Below are 24,474 nucleotides of genomic sequence, written 5' to 3' on the forward strand. Positions count from 1 at the left end.
TATATATATATATATATATATATATATATATATATATATATATAAAAATAGCTTCCCCTTCCTCACTCTAATGAAATCCCTTGTTCTAAAAATGCAGTCCCGTATGAATGATATAGTGGTCTGTGTTTCAGCATCTGGGCCAATGCTGCCGACAGTAATGCGGCAGAGTGTGTGTGTGTGTGTGTGTGTATGTGTGTGTGTGTGTGTGTGTAAGGCCTGGCTGACACAGACCTCCATCTCTCCCATGGTTGCCGCTGCAGCCAGGGCTGTCAGGAAGATGAAAATATGCCTGGCTTCATTTAGTGCTGTGGGGATCCTGTGGAGAAAAGGGGCAGGTAGAGCTAATGGACTACTCCAGGACACAGTGGGGCTGTCGACTCAGCAACGCCGCCGGCTGTCTCTTCAGGACGAACATTTTTTTTATGACAATCTCTCCGAGGCCACAGCGGGCCGTACGTACAGGGGCCCGAGAGCCATCACCTCTGTGCACAGATTGCACAGGATTTACTGTAAACAAAATCCATTTTCAGGGAATTCTCTGTTTTAATTTTTCCTCTCAGAATCAGACATATTGACATTATTCATGAATGCTGCTCTTTTGTGCGATGCAAAAACTAAAAAGTCATTAAGTCCAGGATTGGACTGCACTCACTGCTAGAATTGAATAGGTTTTGATTCAGGTCCTCATACCAATTAAGCTGTTTATTTATTTACAGATGATGTGTTTTTTTCCGGAGAAAAAGAAGGTGGTGTTTCCAAAGGGCTGTGCTAAATGATCCGCTGAATTATCTTATACATGTAATGTGGTGTGATGTAATAAGACCACCCAGATCGTAGCTACTTGTATTTCAGCTCTATTGTTACATTTTCAGTGAACTTTGTGGAATATTGCATTATATCGCAATATGCCTTGTATCGCGAAGTACCATGATACTGTATATCATATTGTCATACCGATGTATGGTGATGCCTCGAGTTGAGTTTTTGCAGTTGCAGTGTGGGCACACGCAGCAGAAGCTGGTGTTGTTTAGGTCTCACTTGCATGCACGCCTCTATGTGTATGCCAGTCCGTGTAATCACATATTTTCTGTCACTAACCGGATGCGGAACTGGATCCATCATGAGCTGTCAGTCTAGCACAGAGCAATTGAGTTAGATGCAGCGGCTGCACTGACTGACAGAGAGGAAATTGAAGTGTCACATGAAACATGTTAACCATATTTTGCTACGTGTTGTCATCACCCACTGGCACAACGTCACTTCACTCAAGCAACCAGGGCAGAGGTAAACAACAACAACAGGGGCCAGAAAATCCGAGAGGAAACAAAAAAGCTGAAATAGCAGGGGTTGTTTCACCAATTGTGTGCCATCCTAGCCGCTAGGTGAGACATGGCTGTTTAATACAGGCACTGGCTCTGGGTATTATTGTCTGACAGTTATCTTTGACAGCGTTGTCAATGTCAGACCCAGGGCCCTGAGTCAATGAGCAAATAAGGCTGTGCAAAGGAGAAAAAAAGGGGGACAGTGCAAGGGTATGCATACTCCTCAGCATGACACATTGAAGGCTAGAGATGCACGGATCCAATTTTTTTCAGATTCCTATACATGGGTTATGAGTTTGGCCGATACCGATACAGTCGAATGTCATCATTTCTGTTTTTTGCTGGTGGTGATATCATGTGTTAGGTTTTAACACAGTCATTCTAATTTAAAAGTGCAAATAATTAACACAAATGCACAAAGGTTTATGAATGCAAACCCACATGGAACTACAGTAAACATATTTGCAGAATTTTAAATGACTAAAACATTTTTTTTTTTGTCTTTTATATGAAGTATGGTCTCAAATTATAATTTTATATTTCAAATATGCGATAATATAACACTATGGATTTTGAATCAGTACGTGGATCGTTGGCGTCAGTCCGATATCCGATGAGTGGACTTTAGCCATATCTGAACCGGTACCGATAATGGTCGGTCCCATCCCTAATGAAGACTTTCTATCTATGGGTCATCTGAAAGACAGGATTCGTTCTCGCACCATAAGCAGAGGCATGTGCTACGCTTTGGTGTTTCACCACCCACTGCCCATCATTAGCACAGCAACACTGGGTTGAAATAAACAGGAGGCAGCTGACCACTGTAGTTGTCAGGTTCACCAGGCTACGGTCTTCCAGCAGGTCAGAATTAAATTGCACCACGCGGAAATAAATGCTGTTTTCTTTTTTTTTCTTTTTTTTATCTGTACAAAAAACAGCTGGACGGTTGTGGTGTTGTGACAGTGGCTGATAATAGAAAGTGTGTTTGCATGAGACGTGGCAGTGAAAGCTCTATTAAATGATCACTGAGAAAGTCTGGGTACAAAACCCGCCTTGAAGCACACACACACACACACACACACACACACACACACCGACTGTGGGCAGGTGATAATGGGATGGCATCTCAGCAGGCTAAAGGTCACACACGTGTTGTGCTGTGTTGTTAACGTTGCCGCTGGTACAAAGTGAAATAGAAATATAAAAAACATTTGCATTGTTATGCGGTGCCAAAGCTTTCAACACACATTATGCATTAACGTAGCGCGTCCTGTTTATGATGATTTTAGCATAGCCACAGGGCTGCAGTTATTGTGCTACCGAAGCTTGGTTACTAATTGCTTCATTTTTCTACCCCTCTACCCTCTTCCCACAGTTTGCACTGAATACACTACATGTGCAAGAACAACACTGACACTTTGCAACAGCGCTAGAAAACATATATTTTCTATATTTAATTGACGATGGCTGCTCGCCCCCTTCACCTTTTAGCACTGCAGCCTGCAGGTGACTTGATATCAGGGGTGTACAATGCCACGTCTCACCACTATTTCTGGATCTGAATATAATGATATAATAAATGCACACATTCAGACCTTTTGGGTGCATCATATATATATATATAATGTGATGCGAAAAGTGTTGCCTCTTGCTAGAATGATGCAGCAGCCAAGTGCTGGCAGAGTTTCACATACAGAAGATGACACAATGGACAATAAATTGTTCTTCAGGCACACGCTACAAAAGTGAGTCTATGAAAAGCTTTAATTTAGTCTGATATAATTATTTATTTTTACTGCCGACCACGTCCAACCTCTTAGAGTCTTCATCAGGGTGGAAATGATATGAACAGATTGATTAAAGCTCATGGTCTATATATAGACAATGCATTCTACTGTAAGTAAACATCAGTACCAGAAATCTACATGATCCAAAGGCACTATTGACATTTTGCTGAACTTCTCACAGTGCCATTGCTGATTCTTCTGTTTTCAGCCCCTTTCTGAAACGCTCCATTTTAAGGTCTCTTTAAGCCCCGCCTTGCAAAAAGCCCAGTCTGCTCTGATTAGCCCTGAATCTAACCGCCGGTTTGAATCTAAGAGCCAGTTAGATTCCGGGGGATCTGGGGGGAGGGGGGGAGGGGTTACCACAGGTGGAGGGAGTGCTAAGTTAGGTTGGTAATGAGGGGGAGTGTCCTCTCCACTTACAGTATGTCATAAGGGGAGGGAAGTCAGACCAGGGTTTTTGAACAGTTTTTTGTCTGAAGACACACCGGCAGACCCATATTAACGTTGAAAAACCCTCAAAAAATATATATATATATATATCCCCACCCTAATGAAGACCCTGTGCGATCAACACAGGTTTTTAAACATTGCGCCTGAGTAAAATAAAAGCTTTTTATTCAATGTTTCTTCTTGCCCTGCCTGCAACAATGTTTACTTATACTTTTTTCATATTTTAAAATGATGAGTCCCTGTGCTTAAGGCAGTCTTACATGAAACACAGAGTGTTCTTCATATCATGAGTCTGGACTGTCAGGTATACGATGGAAGTGGTGATCTACCGTCGCTGCCCCCGTAGCTGCACTCACCTGCGCTCTCTCCTCCCTCCTGCTGCTATTAGCTCCTATACTTAGTCCCAGCAGACGTCTCACAGTGCAGTGCTCAGAGGGAGAGACAACCACACATACACAGCCCCATTAATTATGTCTCCGTTGAAACGTCAGTCCAGAGCTCCAAGCCATTTTACTAAGGCAGAGGTAATGAAAGCCTTTGCATTGGAGCTAAAGGAGACAGCGTGGGGGGACGGAGGGCATGGGGCCAGGGGTTGCCAGGTTTGGGAGGGAGCAACACCTGAAGTGTAAGCCGGAGCTGAGCTTTAATCAATATGAAGCCAAAGTTAGGGGCTGTATAGAGTCGACGGGGTTAGGCCAGGTTACCACAGTGGCTTTGGTCTCCTTTAAAGTCCTTTAAGGAAGTAGTCACCCCAACTCAAGTAGAGCACTGCAGCCTCCTTTTGTACTTAGAGTCAGCGGACAAGTCCAAAACAACACACCAGTGATCTGCTCCCCCCACCCGCCCCACACAGACAAACATATCATATCAGCATGTGCAGTATTTAAAGCGACCTGCATCAATAAACGTTTCCCTCAAATGTAAAAGCATTGAGAAGGTCACGGTCAATTAGCCGGATGAAATAACAGCGATGACATTCACATTGTCACAAAAGGAGAAGCTCTCCAACCCTCTGGGGCCGAGAGGGGGACTGATACAGTTGTGAGACCAACTGTCGAGAGCCGCGTCTGCAAGAAGTCAATGACCGACCGATGCCAGCAGGAGACAACAATGTTTTTGCCTTCCTGCAAATTGTAGAAACATAACCATAAATTTGCAAGCGGGCCGATCGATACGGCCCCAGACGTGGGCCAAGTCCCTGAGAAATGTATCCAAAGGGGACACCATTCGATAACTCCGATCAGAGATGGACCGGTCGCTGCTGCTATTAATCTTCCATTAGCAGCCACAGGACCGTGGGCCTTCGTCAACGAGCCCCAGACGTTTAGTGACATATTTGACCATTAAGGCTCGCACGGATGTGTGTGTATAACCCGCCAATAGGACAGATTCCTCCTTGTATTATTGGTGCAATCAGGACCATTTATCAGATGTGGTCCATTAGAGTGGTCGCGTTACAAAGGGCGACACCGCAGCCCTCTCCTTTCACCAACCTGACTCTATATCACTATAGCCAGCGGGCAAACATATTCAGTATTACATGTCATATTGCCTACATGACGGATTATTGATTGCACAAGTTGAATTTCCACCCCCCCCCCCCCCCCACACACACAATAGAAAAGGGCTCCCTTTAGTCAGTCACGTTTTGAATGTTTCTGCAATAATGCAGTCATTGTAACCTAAATCAATGCTTAGTTAGGAAGAGAACAAGACTTTCTCTGTTCATTTTAATGACAAGGACACAAGGCCTGTGACTATGCTTAATAGTAATGTTCCCATTATGCAAAGTGGCATCTCCGGAGACTAACCTTAAATATGGGACTACTCAATCATGACGAGAGGAACCCGTGTTGGAATGAAATGGGTCATACGATACTTTAAATAAATATGATAATGAGGCAGACACTAGTGAATAGCCAGGGGGGGGTTATCTGTGTTGTGCGGAGGTAGACTGGAAGTGAATAATACTGCCAAAGTGGAGAGGTGGTGAGAGCAAAGAAGTGGTGTACATAAGCATATTGGTTTAAGACTGGTCTGAAGTGGGTGATGTGCTACACATGTGTCCTCGAGTTTGTGTTGGCAGGCTTCAATGTCCTCACATGAGTTGTGTGAATTTGAAAAGTGTAAAAGAGGATCAATTCCTTATAGTGTTTTTAGAATATGTCATTTTGTTTTTCTATAAATAGCAACTTGCAGTGACGGATGTGACACAACCGAAATCATCTACTGCTGAAAGTAATTGGCAAAAATACAGCCTGTGGTGCTTCGTAGTGTTGTTAGAATGAATCATAATCATTTCAAAACTGGCCTATATGTAATTGCTTACTCAAATGCTTAGACCATAGGCCTAGTGTAACACTGGTGTAAAATGAGTTAGTACTGTCATTAAAGGTGAGACACAGCAGGTAAATAGAATCAAATGTTTAACTGTTGGATATCATCATGGCATGTTGCCAGTTGACTGATTATATAAAAAAAAAAAAAGTTTGTATTAAATTATTTTAAATATGCTAAATAGGTAATATCTAACTTATCGTGCATACATTTGAATCTCTTTAGAAACCAAAAAGTTGGATAAAGCAAGAGTTAAAGTCTTCATTTTAATTTTAACAACATATTAGTGTCTAAAGCGCTTTGGGGCTGAGAAAATCGGCTAGAAGGCGCTATATAAGTCAAGTCCATTTACCATTTAAAGTCGACAGTTAAGGTACAATCAAGGGCTAAAATCTGTTATGGAAAAGCACGTGAAAGCTTTCTCATCTGAATCCCATTGAAGAGTCAAATCTGCAGTGGGCGCCGTCTCTACAAGCTTTCACTGCCCCTAAAATAAAATGGAGAGGGTGTAAGGAAAATCATCATAGGAATGAGCCCAGAGGATTACCACTACTTAAACTGTGAGGGGGAAGAGGCTTCAAACAAGCTTGCCTGGCGCTGAACAGAAGGTGTCTCCTGTAAGGCATGGGGGGGGGGGCGGTCCCTCTCCGTGGGGGTCACTATTATCTCTCACAGGTGAACTGGGGAGCTCTGTGGGGGTAATGTACTGCTGACAGTCAGATCTATGACACAGACAGTGCAATCTGTCCTACGGCACTGTGGATCCCCCCTGCCTCAAAGGGCCTTGTGTGTGGAGGGCTAATGGGAGCCATACGTCAAGTGTTTTGGAGTGAGGGTTAGATATACCGTACGTGTATTAGTGTGCACCTAGACTTGGCTTTTGTCACACATCAAACTGTATGTTGATCAGTGACGAGATCCCGCTCTGATGAATGGAGGGATCCTACCTGATCTGAGTGCAGTTGAGCTGATTTTTCTTATATTTTCTACACGTCATGTATTTTAATCCAAAAATGGCGGTAAATTAATGATTCGGCTAGTAACCTAGTTCTGTCTCTTATGATGTTCTAAAGGCTGTTTTCACAGACAGTTTCCACCCCGGGCAGAACTGTGAACACTTATAAATAGTGTGATGTCTTGCGTTTGTAAACATGGCCAAATACTTTGTATAATGCCAGTCGCAAAAATATTCCCCCAACAGTTAAAGTTGTTAAATGAACAATTGGCTTAATTAAAATAAGGACAATACACAAATGAGTACAATGTGAATGGAAGGGGGACATCAATAGTCCTTTGTCTCAGTCTAAATGTGTGTGAGCAGATGCTCCGGTAAATAAAGCGGCGCTGAAACAGTGACCTAACATAAAGCAAAGTGGCGAGGTCCCCGGTGTTTGTGTTTAGTTGGGGGTAAATCGATGCACTCTCCCCTCATTGATTTGGAAATACGATGCTCCTGGAGGCATGCATCTGTTTCATTTATGTTACAAGGTTACACGGGCTCTCTGTGCATGCCAAACCACTCTGGCCGTAAAACTGTTAAGATTTGGGCCTGTGCCCTCGGACGTTGCTGGATTATTCGCCACCATAGCATTAGGAAAAATATGCCTCTTTAAAAATATGTTTAAAAAACTGCAATACAAGGTGTATTTCACTTTTAAGTAAAATAATCTGCCAATGGAACAGGTCTAAATTCACTTAGGTATGATTTTCTGAAAGACGATTCAATATATGAGTCTTTTCAGAGACAGAAAAGATCTTGAAATGAACTGCGAGCTACAGTATATTTAACTAGTATTAGGAAGTGCTATGTAGAGTATCATGTGCCTGTAAATGCTCAACAGCAGTGTTCTTCCCCCTGTCTTGTCCATGTCATTGTCTTAATTGCAAGTGTAATTTAACTGATTTCAAGTAATATATTGTCTTTATCTCACTGCAATGTTGCTTGTTAGGCTATTGTGTCGTATAAAGGTGGAGTCAGCAATCCTGGAGAACGCTTATTGTCAAAATCACTTTTTGAGTAAAAATCCAGTATTAATACACAGCCTAGGCTCTGTAAACGGACATGTTGCTAGCTATGGTGGGCCTCTTTTGTTGACAAAGCCTTTGTTTACATGCCAGTTCAGAGAGCCTAGGCTGTGGCATAACATCAAATTTGTCTTTCCAGTACTGACACAGTACAGTGGATCATGAGGAGATATTCACTGATTTTGACAAAAAGGGATTTTTACAAAAAGCATTCTCCAGAGTTGCTGACTCCACCTTTAAAGGGTCATGAGATATTTTCACCAGAAATTAGAACCAATATACTAAGACTGGGTACGATTTAGAATTGTTTGCAGTGCAGCCTCCTGAAGAAGCAGCCCTGGCCTGAAATGTAATCCACTGCTGTGGGTGCTTGTATCCCCCTGGATCTAGTGTTCCTTATCAGCTCCTCCAGGATGAGAAGCTGCCAATACAACAACCACAGAGAAAGAAAAGCATGCCTTCCCCCCCCCTTACTTCTGCCTATCAACGTGACCCATCTTCCCACATAGAACCAGCCCTGGTCAGACAGCAATTAAAACCCCGGGGCCCTTACGGCTGAGGGGTGGGGTGGGGGGCGTTACGAACCGCAGATCTATAACGTTGATTCCTATCCGTTGGTCCGTCTCTCAAGCCTTCCCATCGACAGCGCCGGCTCGCGAGGCGTCATCTGTGTGTGGACTGAATGCTCGGCGTAATTACCATCATGTTTGGCCGAGATGCATTACATATGACAGGAGGAGAATTGAGCTGTGATACTTGCGTTGCCGTCACTAATGAGTTAGCTGTCTTGATGAATAGCTGCAGCCGCGGTGATTGGAGTTTTTGAGCTCTATAAATAACTATGACGGAGCTGCCGCACGCTGCAAAAAAAACAATACGTCTTAACCTTTTTGTTTTGGCCATTTGTTGGGTGCTGAAAATGGATTTGTTTATTGAACCTAGTTAAGGGGATAAGGTTAGACGAGTAATTGTTGAATACTGATGTTATTATTTCTAGGAAGGGCCTGGAACAAGGAGCACTATACTCTTGAGATAAAGCATAATTATTAAGTGGTAATTATATTTCCTATTAGCATTGTGAAGTCCCTACATTAAGAACAAATGATTTCCCAGTATTAAGCAGCATACAAATACAAATAAACTATAGCTCTGACAGCTCTGCCCGGATCATTCCCTGCTAGCAGAACATGTGCAACTTTATAAACAGAGGCTTGTGCAATTAAAACTCCAATCTGCTGCTTTTTGTGAGAGCCCGCTCACTCCTAACAGTATGCTGCTGGGCCTGTGTTGAGTCCAACAAATAAATAAATAATTCTGCCGACTAACAATGGCCGCAGAGAGAGAGAGGTAAATAGAGATTTTAACAAGCAAGACAAACAGTCAGAGACCCACTTCCAGGTCAAACTCTAACAAGCCTCTTATTGGGCAGAACTCCTAGGTCAACCGTTAACAAGAATGTGGCTGCTACATGGTGCAGTGGAGAAGCACACATGAGCCATGGGCTGGAGCGCCAGGCAGGGCTCACAGCAGCATCAGTAGCCTTTTATAACAGGAGAAGGTGGATAACTGTGCTTGTAATGAGGGTCGTATATCCTCCTATGACCCATTGTTTACGGTTTGCCTATAAGACTTAATGAATGTAAACCGACGGACAAAAAAAAACACACACACACACACACACACACACACACAATACACAAGCTGCATCTGGTCGCTGTATTAATGTAGTATTTAATGGAAATGAAGCGATGAGATTATTCTGTTTAAGACCATTTAAATAAAGTAAAAACACCACTCTAAACACACACACATTGACATAATGCGCTTTGTGTTCTATTTTTAGTGGCATGGCTTATGATAGAAAGAAAAAAGGGCACAAGAAAGAGAGGGGGGTAGGGGGGGGGGGTGCCAAAAAATCTCCAGAACACAATTAGGCTTTAATATCAGGCTCTTAAAATAGAGACGGGGGACACAGCGAAGCAAGCAGCCGCAGCAGGACACGAGGAAAGGTCTCTTGGCACTGGTGGTAAATGAGCATCCACCTCTCCCCTTACCTCTCTCTCTCTCTCTCTCTCTCTCTCTCTCTCTCTCTCTCTCTCTCTCTCTCTCTCTCTCTCTCTCTCTCTCTCTCTCTCTCTCTCTCTCTCTCTCTCTCTCTCTCTCTCTCTCTCTCTCTCTCTCTCTCTCTCTCTCTCTCAGTACATTACCAGATAACTTCTCCTGCTCCAAAAACCCAGAAAACCCAACCTTACTGTCCTCCACCACCTTCACTTGTGAAAGATTCACAGCAATCAACACATTTAATGCTTAAAAAGCCGGACTGAAATTGCATTATTTTTTTACTGCTGCACCACGCATATCTGCTCCGTAAATCACTTGTTCTGTGTTTTCCTATGATAAGTCTTTGTTGTTGTTTTTTGATACATCATATGTTATGGTTTCATGACGGCGCCCCCCTAGTTTTGCGTTCCTTCAACAGAATACCGTTGCATTGTGGGTACCTGCAGACAATCAAATCGTGTATAAAGCATCACGATCAGCGCTCTACCACGAGGCAGAGCAAACAGTCACCCTGAGCCAGACGGCATGCCAGCAGCTACACAACACACAATACCGCATCACAATCACAATTGGATTTTCAGTATGTATTGTCAGGAACAGTACGAAAACACATTCAAGGCATTTTCTGTGATCAGATGGTGCTCACGATACACAACAAGACAATAACATAAGACCCTATGTAAAAGGCATCTCAAAGAATATACATAGAAAACATGCTATTTTTTAAAATTCAATAAAAAATGCAATAATCACAATTGATTATTGAAATTCAGCAATAAATCACCATTTTAAAAAAGTATTATATGACAGCCCTAATGTGGATCCCTCCTCCATACATGTGTGTTAATGTAACACATTGTAAACACATTAGCTTTCTTGCTAAAAAAGTATTTTTCCTTTCTAACTTACAAACAGGGACAGACATGTTTGTCTTCTGCCTTAGCTTGTTGAACAAGCCACCAGACCAACATTCAATGAGGACAGGTGCACTGCTGACATCAGGTTGCGTTAGATAGCTAATTAGCTACACACAGAGATTAGCAAGTAAACCAACCTGCAAATATCACTTGGGTTGGATGCCGGTTTGGTCCAAACTCAACACCACTTACCAGGGGCGTAGCACCAAATTCTGGGCCCCTATACAAAAAGTCCTGATGGGCCCCCTGAAAGGCGGTCTTACCATACACATGGCTCTCTGAGCCAGACAACTCCACAATACATTTATTTGAGGAATGACCAAATCATTACTTTTACCGGTGTTTCCCCCAGAAAATGTCTTAGTCAAGGTGGTCACTGGCCAGGGTCACAGGAGGCGCGGCGAAAATGTTGGGGGTATTTTGCTCAAAGATGCCAATGTGCACTATAGAAATAAACAACTGTTTATTTGAATACAAAAATACAACAGACACTGACCTTACAGTTGTGCAATTTTGTTTGCTATGTGCAGGTAAAATTTTACGGACAGTACAAAACACAATTAAAGAAAACTTTTACTGTTTTGGTGCAATGCTATGCAGACACACTAAATACAAATAATAGACCATACACTTGTGTATGCACAACAAGTGCAAATTCAACTTTTTAAAGTTCCTTTATGGATGGGGGGCTGTGATTATTGTGGACAATAGGCCTACTGTGATGCGATAGCCTATAATTCATTAATGGTTATTATTAGCCTACTTGCTTGATTTGTTTTTAAATACAAAGGTTATTGGTCGTTTTGGAACATGTCTTTCCCAATTTAAAACATAAAAATAAAGCAGCATTGAAAATTCAGAAAATAAATCTTGTTGACCTACACTAGCATGCTGTTCTACAAATAACTCAATAGTTGAAATAATAAATACAATGTGTTTTAGACAGTAACAGTGTGGCATTTCTTTAAACTTACTGAAACTTGCAGGGGCCATCACTCTCATGTATTTATCAGACTTTTCTCTGCGCTTTCTGAGATGATAAATAGGTTGTGTTGCCACAGTGATGTGGAGTCTTAAACTGTTCTAGCTTTGCCGGCACTTGTATCTGTACAGCTAAATATCCCCATAGAAACATCGCTGCGTTTATTTTCGCCACCAGTTCAATTCAATGTCGGCTTGCTCCTGCTTACTCTCCCGCACACATGCCTTAGTCATGCGCAGGCCCCTGATCTCCTTGCAAAGGTCAGGGGCCTATCATGAGCCAGTCAATTATTTCTTTTTTTGGAATGGCATTGTTCAGGGCCTTCGAAGATCGGGGCCCCACATTCAGCTTAAAAAACGATTTATTAATTTTTTTTTCTGATGGGCCCCCCTCTGCCTTGGGCCCCCCCGTGACTGACGCACTTTCCCCCGCAGTCCGTCGGCCCTGCCACTAACCACACGGCTAAAGCGCAGGTTTGTTGACTCTGTCTCTATAGTTTCCTATGGTGGCATTTGTCTGGCAGCCTGCCAGCTGCTGTCAATCAAACTCAGACACACCCCTCCAGCAGGCCGAGACAAAAAGGAGTATTCTATATAATATACCCAAAGACCTTTCTTATTCCTTTTGATGAGTGAAAGCTACAATAGAAAAGCATGAAAGATCAATGATGTTAATGGTAACTCATGACTGCAAGATGACATTTGGAGATGTTTCTTGTCACTACATAAAACTGACCAGACCTTCCCTGACATTAGAACAAGTCCCAAATAATAGATTAGTCCCGGGGTAATAAAGCAGGGATTTAATGGAGGCGGTGCACACGACAGAGGAGCATTAATGACAGGAAACAGAGCAGGGTCTATTCTTTCCTTTTTTATCCTTACTACCACTTGCTGGGCTGTATCATCTTTTCAGTGCCGTCGGCCATACGAATCTGCAAGTGTCTGAGACTGGATTGGAGGCATTTCTCACCCGTCTAGAAATTCTGAGATCAGTACCATGAAATTATATTTATCCCGCAACTACATTTTTTTTACGCCGTTTTGCTACACAATGGCCACATTCAGAGGGAACGTAAAAAGTCTGATTTCCAACACGGTCACGTCTACCCGTGAGCCCTTGAACTGTGCGCCCTGCCCACTGACTAGAAAGTGCTTGGCAAAACATTTTTAAGGCTTTTGTTGCCAGCTTGTGATATCTAATGTCAAGGATTAGACTCACAGAAGTAATAAGGAAGGCTGTAGTGGGGCATATTAATTCTCCCCCAACATCAGAGCGGGGGGGGGGGGGGGGGGGGGGTGAGAGATGGACAGCCGGCTAAACTGTACAAATTCTCATGACAGCGAAAATAATTAAATTGAGGTCATGGTCTTCAACCTTGGATATTTTTATTTCTGTGTCGCAGTAATGTTTTGAGGGGAGCCTCCGAGTCACAATAATGTATCATACACGGTATTTACTGAGAGTGTAGGTGACTCGCACCATCTGTTTATAAAGCAACAGGCTCAGGCAGACAATCCACCAAAAAAAAAAAAAGGCACAAGGTCCCTGGGCTTATCTCGGCAGAGGTGTGCTTGCTGCTCCTTGGCACCAACGAGGTGGAACGATAAACATAATTAAATTGAGTTGGATTACACAAAATGGATCGGATCAGTTGGGAAAGGCGAAGAAGCTAATCCAGTGAAATCCACTCTATAGAGGTGCCAACCACACAAAAAAAGCGACATAAATAAAGAGGAGGGAACGGGGGAAGGCTCTCGCGGGGAGATCACGGCGAGGGGCCACAGAAATGAACCCTTAAAGCAAAAACACAAGCTCAAAAGTCAAATATTAACTCTAACAGTGCAGGGTATAGGAGACTTGCCTGTACAGACTCCTCAGTCATGAGTCTCAAACCAAAATGAAACACGTTGGTCACAAAAGGATGTCCCTGTATGTGTGCGGAGTGCAGAATGTCTTTGGCAAGCTTCCACAGCATCGCAAATGAATAAGCAATGAATTAACACCACCCCTATCCTCCGAGGGAGTGGGATATCACACTTGTCTTCCATGGCAGCTGTGATGACAGTGATTCCATTATGATGAGATGTGCCTTTTCTTCTACTTTTTTTCCCTTTTAAAGTGGCTACAAGACTTTTTGCATTGTTGTTGATTAAAGCAGCGTCTTTAGACAAAGGGGTAGTGTTTTTACAGTACCAGCGCCCAACAATTGCCAGCAGTGCGTGCATTTGTTTAGGAAGTAAGTGAAGAGAGACAGCAGGATGCATCCAGATGAGGTAATGATATGATGATTGTTTAAAAAGGTAAACTTTGATTACATCATTTTGTCTAAGTTCTTGGGAAATTGGACCCGTGCAAAGGCATTAAGAATAACTATATAAAAATAGCGTTCTTCCCAATGATTGTCTTGTCTGCTGTTACAGATCATTTATGGTCTTCAGAGGAAAGATTAAACTGTTTAATAAAGATTTAAAAGTTCCTCGTTGGAGGTTTTAGTACTAGCCTGGCACTGCCCGCCTACCTACTTCCGCTCAATTTTCATTTCCCTTCAGTAGTCAGTCTGGGCCTGCGGTTCATCAGTGGGTTTTCTCCGCCAGAATGTTGGCGGTCCAATCAGCGAACAGAGGGGAGTGGCTGAGAACAATGACATTAATAGGCTCGTTCGACCTGTCGCCGTCTTGCTAAGACCTGCGCAATTATGACGCTCGTCTTGCTGAGCGCACTGCATTATGGTTAGACTTTTTGTCCCACTTGCACCCGTGGCTGGCTGCGGCTCGGCTGCTTGAGACTTTGAAGTCCCGCGGTATCAAGACGGACATAGACACTGGAGCAAGTCGCTGCAGTTGCTCCCCACGGGCTGCGGGAGCGAAATGTCTGATGGGAAACGTCTTGCTGACAGGCGGAGCTGAGCGCTAATTGGGAGTTTAAACCTCGTGCCTTTGATGCGTTTCCCCAATTGGTTAGGCAAAAGTCTGACATCACCGCTCAAAATTAAATTACGATCCATTCTTTTTGATTTTAATTTATGTTTAATCATTAGGCCGCCACAATATGCATTTAAGCAGAAATGTACTTAATCAGAGTTAAACCTCTGAACCCTTGACATAGAAATAATTTGGATGTGTAACTCTCCTGTATAGATATATTTAAAAGTGAACACAAACTTGAGTCACATAAGATCTTGGTGAAGTGATTTTTATACCATTAAGATTAAATCATAGGCTTATTTCAAGTGATCTAAATGGTCTGGGAATTGTATTTTACATGTAGTGTCGCAAAGCCACTACATGTAAAACAAGTAGTTTGTTTGTTACACATCATAATACAGTTCATCATATCCATCTCTACAATAATAATAAGGGATCTTTTCTTAGACCTTCTTTATTTAGGCCGATCATATTCGTTATGTGAAGGGAGAAATACTAAACCTCCTTTATTTGGATTTGTAAATTATTCTTGTAAATTATTCTTTATCACTTAAAAGTAGGTGTTCTAGTAAAGTAACAAGAAAGATAAAGATGTGTGGGGAATGGGGATATTATATCTCGTTTCTTGTTTTGAAAATGCCCCTCGCTTTTAAAGTGTTTACTCGTCTTTGTGTTGTGTTCTGCTTCTAATCGGTTGTAGCATGTGTGACTCTCCTGCGAATATGTTTCTAATAGGCCTTCAAAATAAAACTAGAAAACGAACTGCATCCGCAACAAGGACGCTACTTCCGACTCGGAGCTGTCCGGCTTCAGTCAGGCATTTTCGTCACTCCCCCGACTGCACTCGGCTACTCTCGTCTACTTTCCAGACGAGCTGAAAGTTAGGTCGAACGAGCCTAATGTTTCAGTTGTCCGGCGCATGACATTCGTCACAACCAAACGTTATGCGATTGGTTGGCAGATCCAGAGTGACAGTAGGCCGATCCGATAGTTTTAAACTTCAACAGACACCCGCCTTCAAGTGAGTTAATGTTTGTCAATTGAGCGATTCCAGACCTTCTGTACAAATAAAATAATGTACTATGGTCTGGTAGGACCAGTACTATTTTAGTACAGTATATGCTCACCAAAGATGTGTTTTACTGTAGTCTTAGAAGCTGGGACTGATAGTATACACACTATGAGAGAAAGGGTCAACAGTTTTTTCAAGAATGAACTTTTTTATTTATGGCTAACATCTACGACAACACTCCCATAACCCCCCCCCCCCCCTTCAATTTCAACTCCCATTCCATTCTGCCCCTTCATTTTACCTCACCTAACCCCCCCAACTTAGATTGCATTTTCCCTTTTGTGACTGACTTTGGTACAATCCCCTTACAAATAACCTTTCCCCGGGGGAAAGAGACTCTTACTTTCTCTGCAGCTTTGCCAACCCACTCCTACCCTCTCTTTCTTCTCCATCCCCTGCTGCCTTTGTCTCTGAAGCCCCAGGCACAGTAAACAGATTGATACAGTCTGGGGCTTTTCTGATGCTTTTCAAACTAATCCAGTGTAATCCCAGTCTGTCTGCGTCCTGTCTTGAGCAGCACTGAGGAGCGCATTATCATCCCATAAAATGATTATTAATGCATGTATGAGTGATGCAGCGAGGGCTAAAGCAGATGCTAGTTTGTTGAGGCGATGACATAGTGTCCTCTCGATATCCATCCTGCAATAAGATGTCAAAGCTGCCTGTCTGTCTAGTTGAACACAAAGGCTTTTTTGGCAACCAATTAAATGTGTCTTAAATGTGAAGACAGCGATTCTGGAGAACGCCTGTTATCAAAAACAGTTTCTGTTCAGATCAGTGACTATCTCCTCATGATATGAACCTATCTGAACTGTTTGTGCAGACAGGTTAGCCTGGCATTCCCAGACCTGCCACTAGGCGCTGGCAAATTAAATTTGCTGCGCGTGTTGGTCTGGACACGCTCCGTTGAAGCTTTATCAAGAAAGCCAGAAATCTGGCTGGTGGTTTCAATTGGTTCTATCTAATATGGGCGCGCCAGAGCCCTTTATATGGTGCTCTGGGGAGGACGTAACCGGATGACGACAGTGACGTGCATGCGACGTCGAAGCCGTGATAGTAAACATCAAATATGGCTGCGGATATGTTGTGTGAGTTTGAGACTGCTTTGGCCTCGACCCTTAACGATTTGGAAGATGGCACTCAAATCTTTCATTAGCAAGTAAGTGGAATGTTCTATTTTGCCGACCGACAACGGCAAACGTTTAATTTAACAGTTTAACAGCTGTTCGCTAAACGAAAGGGGCTTACGTCGCCTTGTGCATCGCTCTGATTGGTTGTAGTGCTATCCAACTGTGTGCAGTGGCATTTGAAATGCACGAGTAGGAGCCGCCCCTTGAGTTGGAAATTACTAATGATCGTGGCCAGACCCTCTATCGTTCAAGATATCAGGGTCTGGATTTCCAGGCTACAGACAGGTGGCTTTTAACACCAATTTTGACAACATCTGACAAAAATCCTTTTGTGGAAAAACTTGAGAATAAAAGTAAATGAGCTCCCTACCTAACATGTGGAATACTGTATGAGCTTCCAGCATACTCCTGCCTAAACAAGTGCAGTTTGCATTATTTAAGCCGCCCTGGCTGGGAGCTTTAATAGAGGGTATCCTAGCAGACAGCTCAAGGCGGGCCTGCAGTAATGTATGCATGCAGGTAGAGGAGGAAAATGCACATCTTTCGCGGCGTTTGAAATATGAATGTAGCATTTGAACCAGAGCAGCATGTTTGACATGGAAATGTGACAGTTTTACTTAACATTAAATCAATAGGATGAGCCTAAGGCCATGCTTTGCACCATGCCGGTTGGAGACCATAATGGAGTCACTTTTAAAATGCCAGGAGAGAGCACTGGAGCCACAGCTGGAGAGGAGTAAATGCTATCAATAATTGGCTTTTTGTGGCATGGATTATTACCAGGGGCTTAGGCAGAAAACAGGTCCAGACACAGCCATAAAGGGAATGTCTTTACTTATACCACTGCTTGAAACAGAGAGCTCAGATTTTCCCTGTAAAGCAGGGGCCAATATCATATCTGAATAACAGCATCAATTTCTTAACAATACTTTTTAATGCCATAGTTAATATAATATATGAACATAAATTAAATTCCTTTCTTGTTCAACCAAATGTGTTCAAGAAATATGCCCATACAAAACTATTGATGCTGCTGACACATTTTTGACAGTACTCAAAAGTATTGGGGGTTTTCCTCGGAAAAAAATTTGTATTCTACTACTGTGCTAAGAAATCGATACAGCAATATATTGTGATATTTATATTTGCATTATCTGTATCGTATCGTCAGCTTCAAGAATCAATGTTTAAAAAAGGCCCAGTCAATATGTCCTTAAAGCTCCATGGTGTGGTCTCTCCACCAACTTCTGATCAATAGTTTCCCCTTTGTACACAGAATATATCAGGCATGTATTGCATATGGCTTCCTTCCAGCACTGTTATGATATATTCAATTACTTCTCATTGAGAACCACTGCGTCTGTTTGCTTACACGCACAGAGACATGGATGACTCCTGCTATTATCCATTTTTTTTACTTTTTCTGACAATTGTACTGCATTAAAGCCTTACGAGTGTTGTACCTGAGAGAGAAACGAGCTAAATCACAGCATAATTGGCTCATTATATAGGTGCCAGAGCCGAGTGAGAACATGCACACCACATTAGCAGAGGGAATCAATGCAGCCACGTGACTCGTCGCCGCGTCTGTAAACGAGTTGCCGTTAAGTTTTATAGCCGTGGGCTATATGCCTGTGTTAGTCCTGGCCTACATTGTTTCCGGTGGGAGTTGTATCGGAGCCGAGACAGAGCTCTGCAAACACCTCTTCCTCACACAGCAGCACAGCACAGGAGCACTCAGCTCAGCAGCCTTCCAGTACTTGTCTGAATGCAAAGTGGGTTGCTGGAGTTCCCCTTAGTCTGCCCTCTTACAGTTCACTTGCAAGTTCACTCCATGGGCGGGTCACATCACCAGCCGAGCTCCGGGGGCCTGGGACCGGTTGAGGGCCGCAGCTGAGCCTCCGCCACGCTGAGCCACACAGCGTGTAAGCCAGCCGCAGATCCACAGATCATTATCGCTATCAAGCACTGTTTCCCCAACAAAACGATATCTCTGCCTTTGATCCTGTGCCAATGCTTATTTTTTTGCTCACTTCTGGGCATTCCAACCCAGGAACTGCTCTCACTCAGGGGCAAATCTCAAGCTGGGCTAAAAATACTCTTATTATTTTGATGAGTTGGAAGTTGGATGAATTAACGGTGTATAGTAGTAGCATAATGATACTTTCCCTATACCTGTCTCAGTCTTTGCAGATAATGTGTATGTTGGTTTTATTATCTCCCTATTGTTTTGCTTTGTGCGTAAGCTAGTCGAGGCTGTTAATGCAATGCAAACATTGTGCTAGGCTCCTGCTGTGGAATATCCAATTAAAAAGGCACTAGATATGGAGCTTATGAGCAGCTCTGAGGTTACGGCATGCAAACGGGCTAGAGGCCCTGAAACATTCAGAGTGGGAGCCCTGCTGCTACGCATCCACATACTCAACAAACAGAATACATCTAGTGAAGGGAAGGACTTTACATTTAAAACCAATAATAATCATTTTCATACACGGTTGAGCAATTTGTATCCTATTTGAAAGATAAACGACATGACAGATGTGGTAATCGCAATAATGATGATATGATGTTGTGTTTGGATTATTAAGAGATTAGAGATATTTTATGTATTATTGTCTTTCTCTTTGGGATTAATCATCTTTGTTTACAGGTTGTGTTTTTGAACATCATAAATGTGTTAAATAGTGTTGAGCTGTGTATCAACCTGGGCAGTTTGGATGGTTAACCACACCACACCAGCCAGTGTCCACACTCAAACATATGATCTGACAAAAGCCTGACTGGGATCACAAAGTTTTACATTTAAATACATGTGTTATGCATAGTCATTGCAAACGTTGCTCTTTTTCAGGACATAATCTCTTACTTATTTATATATTCATAATATTTTCAGTTTTTGTTCAGACGCTTTGGTGCCAGGGCTAGCTAGCGAAGCTTGCTAAAAGTATTATTTTTTTTTGCGCTGGTGAAATCAACAACTACAGCCTATCTTACTGATGGGACCAGGGAAGGAATTTGAATTTCAAATATAACGGAAGCAGCCCATGGGGTAAGATTTTATTTTCTGTCGCCAAGTTCAAGAATGAACTTTTCACAAAGATAATATAAAAATATAACAATTTATAAATAAATAAATATTGGAAGTAAGTGTATCTCGCAGCCTTTGTGCCCCCCATGTACTACTGTATATGGTAGCACTCAATTCAATGTAAATAACAGATGCTCAGTCTTCATGCCCTCTGAGGTGTTTTTCCACACCTAGAAGCCTGGCATTAGTATGCTGTTGTGGACTTTTCTTTCCCTGTTAGGCTTCGGGTCGCAGCTTGTCTCTTATTTTTGGCTTTAGATATTTCCCCGGCTCCAATTGTCTACTGCTGACTGTATGGGGCTTGTGACAGCGGGGCAGAGCTATGGTCCATGCGGGAGGAGAGCTGTGTGACTGGCCCAAACTTATCAAAGCAGCCCCGTCCTGTCCCCCGAGCTCCCAACCACAATTCTCCCCTAATTTCTCCTGAATGGAAGTCTCCCCGGACCCCCCTCCGGAGTAATCTCATATTCGCCACTTGCTCGCAGTATAAAGTCTAGTTCTACTCTAGCTGTGTTCCCTTGCATCCCCCTTGCCAATTGCATAATCACGTCCAGAACTCATCAGCAAAGCAATGGCAGAAGAAGAAGTGCTCCATTAAGCTGCGTCGTGTTCCATCTGTTGTGTAAGAGAGAGATAACAGTATTTACAGTTTTTTTTTTGGAGTCGTGGCGGACTGTTGCCGGCCAAAAAAATATTCAGTGCACCGCATGGTTCTGCTTACTTTATGAAATGTCACGGATTAATTCTGCTGCTTTGCGATGGTGTCTATAACTGCAATCCCCCCCCACCAGAAACATGAGAACAGTAACTTTTGGAAACGATAAATAAAGAACTTGGGTTAGGAAAAAAAAACAATTTGAATGTAAAGCACAGAGGGGGGGGGACATTTACTCTGAAATTGTTTTTCAACTTCTCTTGCCGCATACTCAAATGATTCCATCTAATGTATTCCATTTTGGCGAAAGGGGAATATTTGCTAGAACTCCACAGAGGAGCTACAGTCCGGATAAAGGACCTTAAAGCCACTGTAAACCCAAATCCACAAAACCCTTCTTACTATATCATTTGTAGATTAAGTTGCATGATAGTAAGAATCTGAAAAGAGTTAGGCAATCCAAATGACGGATACTGTCATTTAAGTTTGATAAACTTTACAGAAATTCGGTTTCGATGCCACGGGCTATCGGTCTGGTTTCTTTGACACAATTTGTAACCAATTACTGCGTTCTTTAAAAGCAAGACTGTCTCCATGTCTAGACAGTAAAACATATGTTTTTTTTGAGCAAAGTTGTATAACGTTTATGAACATTTATTTTCAATCAGATTGTTTGTAAAAGCTTATTTAGACACCCAACGTTGCTATCATGCGTTGAATTTAACAATTATAGACCAGGTAGTGGAGGCTTTAAGTGAGACTATGTCAAGGAAGTGGCTGCTAAGTGTCTTTCAAATAGCATTAAGTATTCAGCGCTCTCCTCTCTCGGTGAGGGGAAGATGTGAAATGTGTTCCTGGAAAAAGAAAAAAAAGACTAAACCAGATTTGGGTTAGGAACGCGGCAGATAAGAAAAAAGTGCTGAGTAAAACACAGCCTTATCTTCCTCACAAATGGAGTGAATGCACCTCAATGTACATGACATCAGCGCGTTGAACGATTGCATTAACCTCTAGGTGTGTTCTATCACAGGCAAGACCCCGATCTGCAAGCGATAATGTCAAGCCAACACACTCCAACCTATACACTGACTAAACACAAGACAGGGATTCCATAGAGTCACTGTGCACGTCACTTTATCAAAAAGGCCATATTAATAAACTACTGTGGGAAGGTTCAAATTGGTATCAGTGTGTCTTTCGTGTCTTTCAATGTTCTACTTTATGGGGCAACATTTTATTCTTTTCAAACCCAGCGTATTATGTCATTGTATTAGTGGGCGATTGAGGACACAGCGGGAGCACGCCTAAACTCTTTCATCTCAGCCAACTCCCCAACAAGTCAATTTTAATTCAATTCACCACCAAAAACCGCCAATTTCACGTGAATTAGTCGGATCAGATCAGACAGGATTGCTTGCGATCATTCGAGAGTGTACCTCACAGATCAAAGAATTCAGTTTATTTCTATCTGCTATTTAATAGATTAACCGATCATCTGAAAGGTTTTTGTTTGCAAACAGACTCATCTTGAAACTATTTTTCAAGGTACAATGCCACATTTTTCCCTATCGCAACCTCCTTGTGAGGAGTTGCTGCTTTTCTCTTCTTCACATTTCTGAAGACGTAACATGTTTGGGCTTTGAGTGTTGGTCAGACAAAGTGAGCAATCTGAAGACATCACATTGGGTTTGTATGATGTCACAACTCGAGGGACGTGTTTTACTATTTTCGTACCAGACAGAACTGTTCATCAATTAATTAAGAAGATAGCAAACAGCAAAACCGATCAATAATGGAAAGGGACATTAGTTGTGTGATCCTTTAAGGATGTTCCAAAGTCATTCTGTCATATAGTAGTCACTTTGGTGAGCTCCAGCAAGTAGCCAAGCCTTTTAAGGACGCCTTGTGGGTCCCAGGTTTGGGGTAGGCAGCACCCCGGGGGACGTGGCTGTCTGGTTAAAAGCATGAGAAAGCATCTGGGGATTCAATAGAATTAGTTACAGCGCATTAGAGGGGCTGTTTAAAGACTAGTGCTCCACGTCTTGTATACCTTTAAAGCCAGCCATGGCGTGCTAGACAAAAGACTCAAAGGATGCACTTGGATGCTATAACACAGTGCACTTCCCCACACATGAGGAGCTCCACGGGGCTGCGTCTGAAGAAGTGTTTTGCAAAAAAAAAAAAAAAATACGTCAGCTTCAAAGAGGAAAAGGAATGGCCGTGAAAAGGATTAATTAAAAGTGTCTGCGAGCCGCTCCATGCGTTTAAAAATTCCATTTCAGTCACGTAGCATCTCTTCAAAGGAGAGGAAACACATGTACATTTAAATAAGAGTGGGATGTATCACACCACCACGGCTTATACATGTCTGCATGGGATAGAGATGACTGCTGCTGCCTGCAAATGGGATGGTAGGTGTTTTTTCAGTGTTTCACTGCAATCCATATGATGTTGGCTGTAATTTGATGGTGTGCCCTGTATCCATAATTGGTGCCTTTACTACACAGATATTCACTTTGTCACAAGTATACCCTCATCAACATTTTTGACAGCTTTGTGCCTGACCACACACAGCAACAAAAAAATCTTGTTTAGAATTGCCAACAGTTGCAATTTCATCTTGTGGTGTACCAATGGTTGACAAATTGAATTAAAAAGTTTTTGGATTGGAGTAAAATAAAGCAGGTGCAGTTTTCAGTCAAAGCTGTCCCTTTTTTCTGTACTGATTTCTACACCACAAAAAGGCTATGCTTTGCAATGATGCTAAACGGACCTGGCTATTCAAGTGATCACACAGGAAATTGTTAAGTATAGCCACAAACCTCTTATTTATCATCTGAAGTAAGCGGGCTGGTGGAGTCATGTACTCGCCCGCAGCCCAGCCAGCACCACGGTTTGGTGTGTAGACTATTAGGCTCGTAATGTTTTCACACAAGCTAATACTATTTACTTCGGTGTCTAACCACGGACATTTACCTTGATCCAGTAGCCGCATGGAGTGCTGAAAAGACGAATCCAGCGTGTCCTTCTCTGCCATGAGCTCCGGCAAGTACTTTTCGCTCTCCATCTCGACCTGCTGGGGCTTTGGGGCTCCCAAGTGAAAAACGGCTCAAATGTTATTAGTCTAGTCAAAGGGAAAAAAATGAAATATAAAATACAAAAACTTGCTCAGCCAACGTCCAAACGGCTTCAAATTAGCTCCAAATGTATATGTTTTTATTTTTCTGAGGCAAACACGCCTGGCGATATTGTCATTCGCGCTCGCGCTACCAAAGCATGTCTTTTTATCCAGTCCTCGCGCCACACTCACACACAGGAGAGAAGAAGCGGTTCAATTTGCCGCGGGAGGTTGTTATCCCATGGAAGAGTTGTTCAGCCAGCACAGACCCGGTACTATACACATCCCAGCCTTGTATAAGGAATATCCTCTCTGGTCAGTTACAGACAGCAGCAGCAGCAGGCTCTATTCTGTGAAGCTCACTGTGTTGTATCCAGTGCTCAAGTGTGAGGCGGCGGCAGCGATTGGTTGGCACGCGCCTGAAAGGGGGCGGGGCCACGCGACCGAGGAGCTGTCCGCGGTGCTGAGTCCAGCCATTGCCTTCTGATGAGCACAAACTTCACCGGTTACAAGGGGTCGGCTTTTCAAGAAACAACTGAGCTGTCAGCTACATATCAGCCACCATTGGCACCAGAAAAGCCTGTTTGATCATCTGCATAACCT

At 42.8% G+C, this 24,474-nt stretch overlaps 1 protein-coding gene across 2 annotated transcripts in view; it reads right to left on the reverse strand.

Annotated features, from left to right (window-relative positions):
• Nucleotides 1–24,210, reverse strand: part of khdrbs3 (KH domain containing, RNA binding, signal transduction associated 3) — a 135,151-nt gene extending 110,941 nt beyond the window's left edge. For both annotated transcript variants that reach the window (XR_013845311.1, XM_080045708.1), the window contains exon 1: nucleotides 23,730–24,210. Coding sequence is in view for 1 of the 2 variants with exons in the window: in XM_080045708.1 (XP_079901834.1) it covers nucleotides 23,730–23,820 (91 nt within the window). In the remaining variant the exon portion in view is untranslated. The remainder of the gene's footprint in view (nucleotides 1–23,729) is intronic.
• Between the last annotated feature and the right edge of the window lie 264 nt (nucleotides 24,211–24,474).

Source organism: Ammodytes marinus, assembly GCF_949987685.1.
Source record: "Ammodytes marinus genome assembly, chromosome: 17".
Lineage (NCBI taxonomy): Eukaryota > Metazoa > Chordata > Actinopteri > Uranoscopiformes > Ammodytidae > Ammodytes > Ammodytes marinus.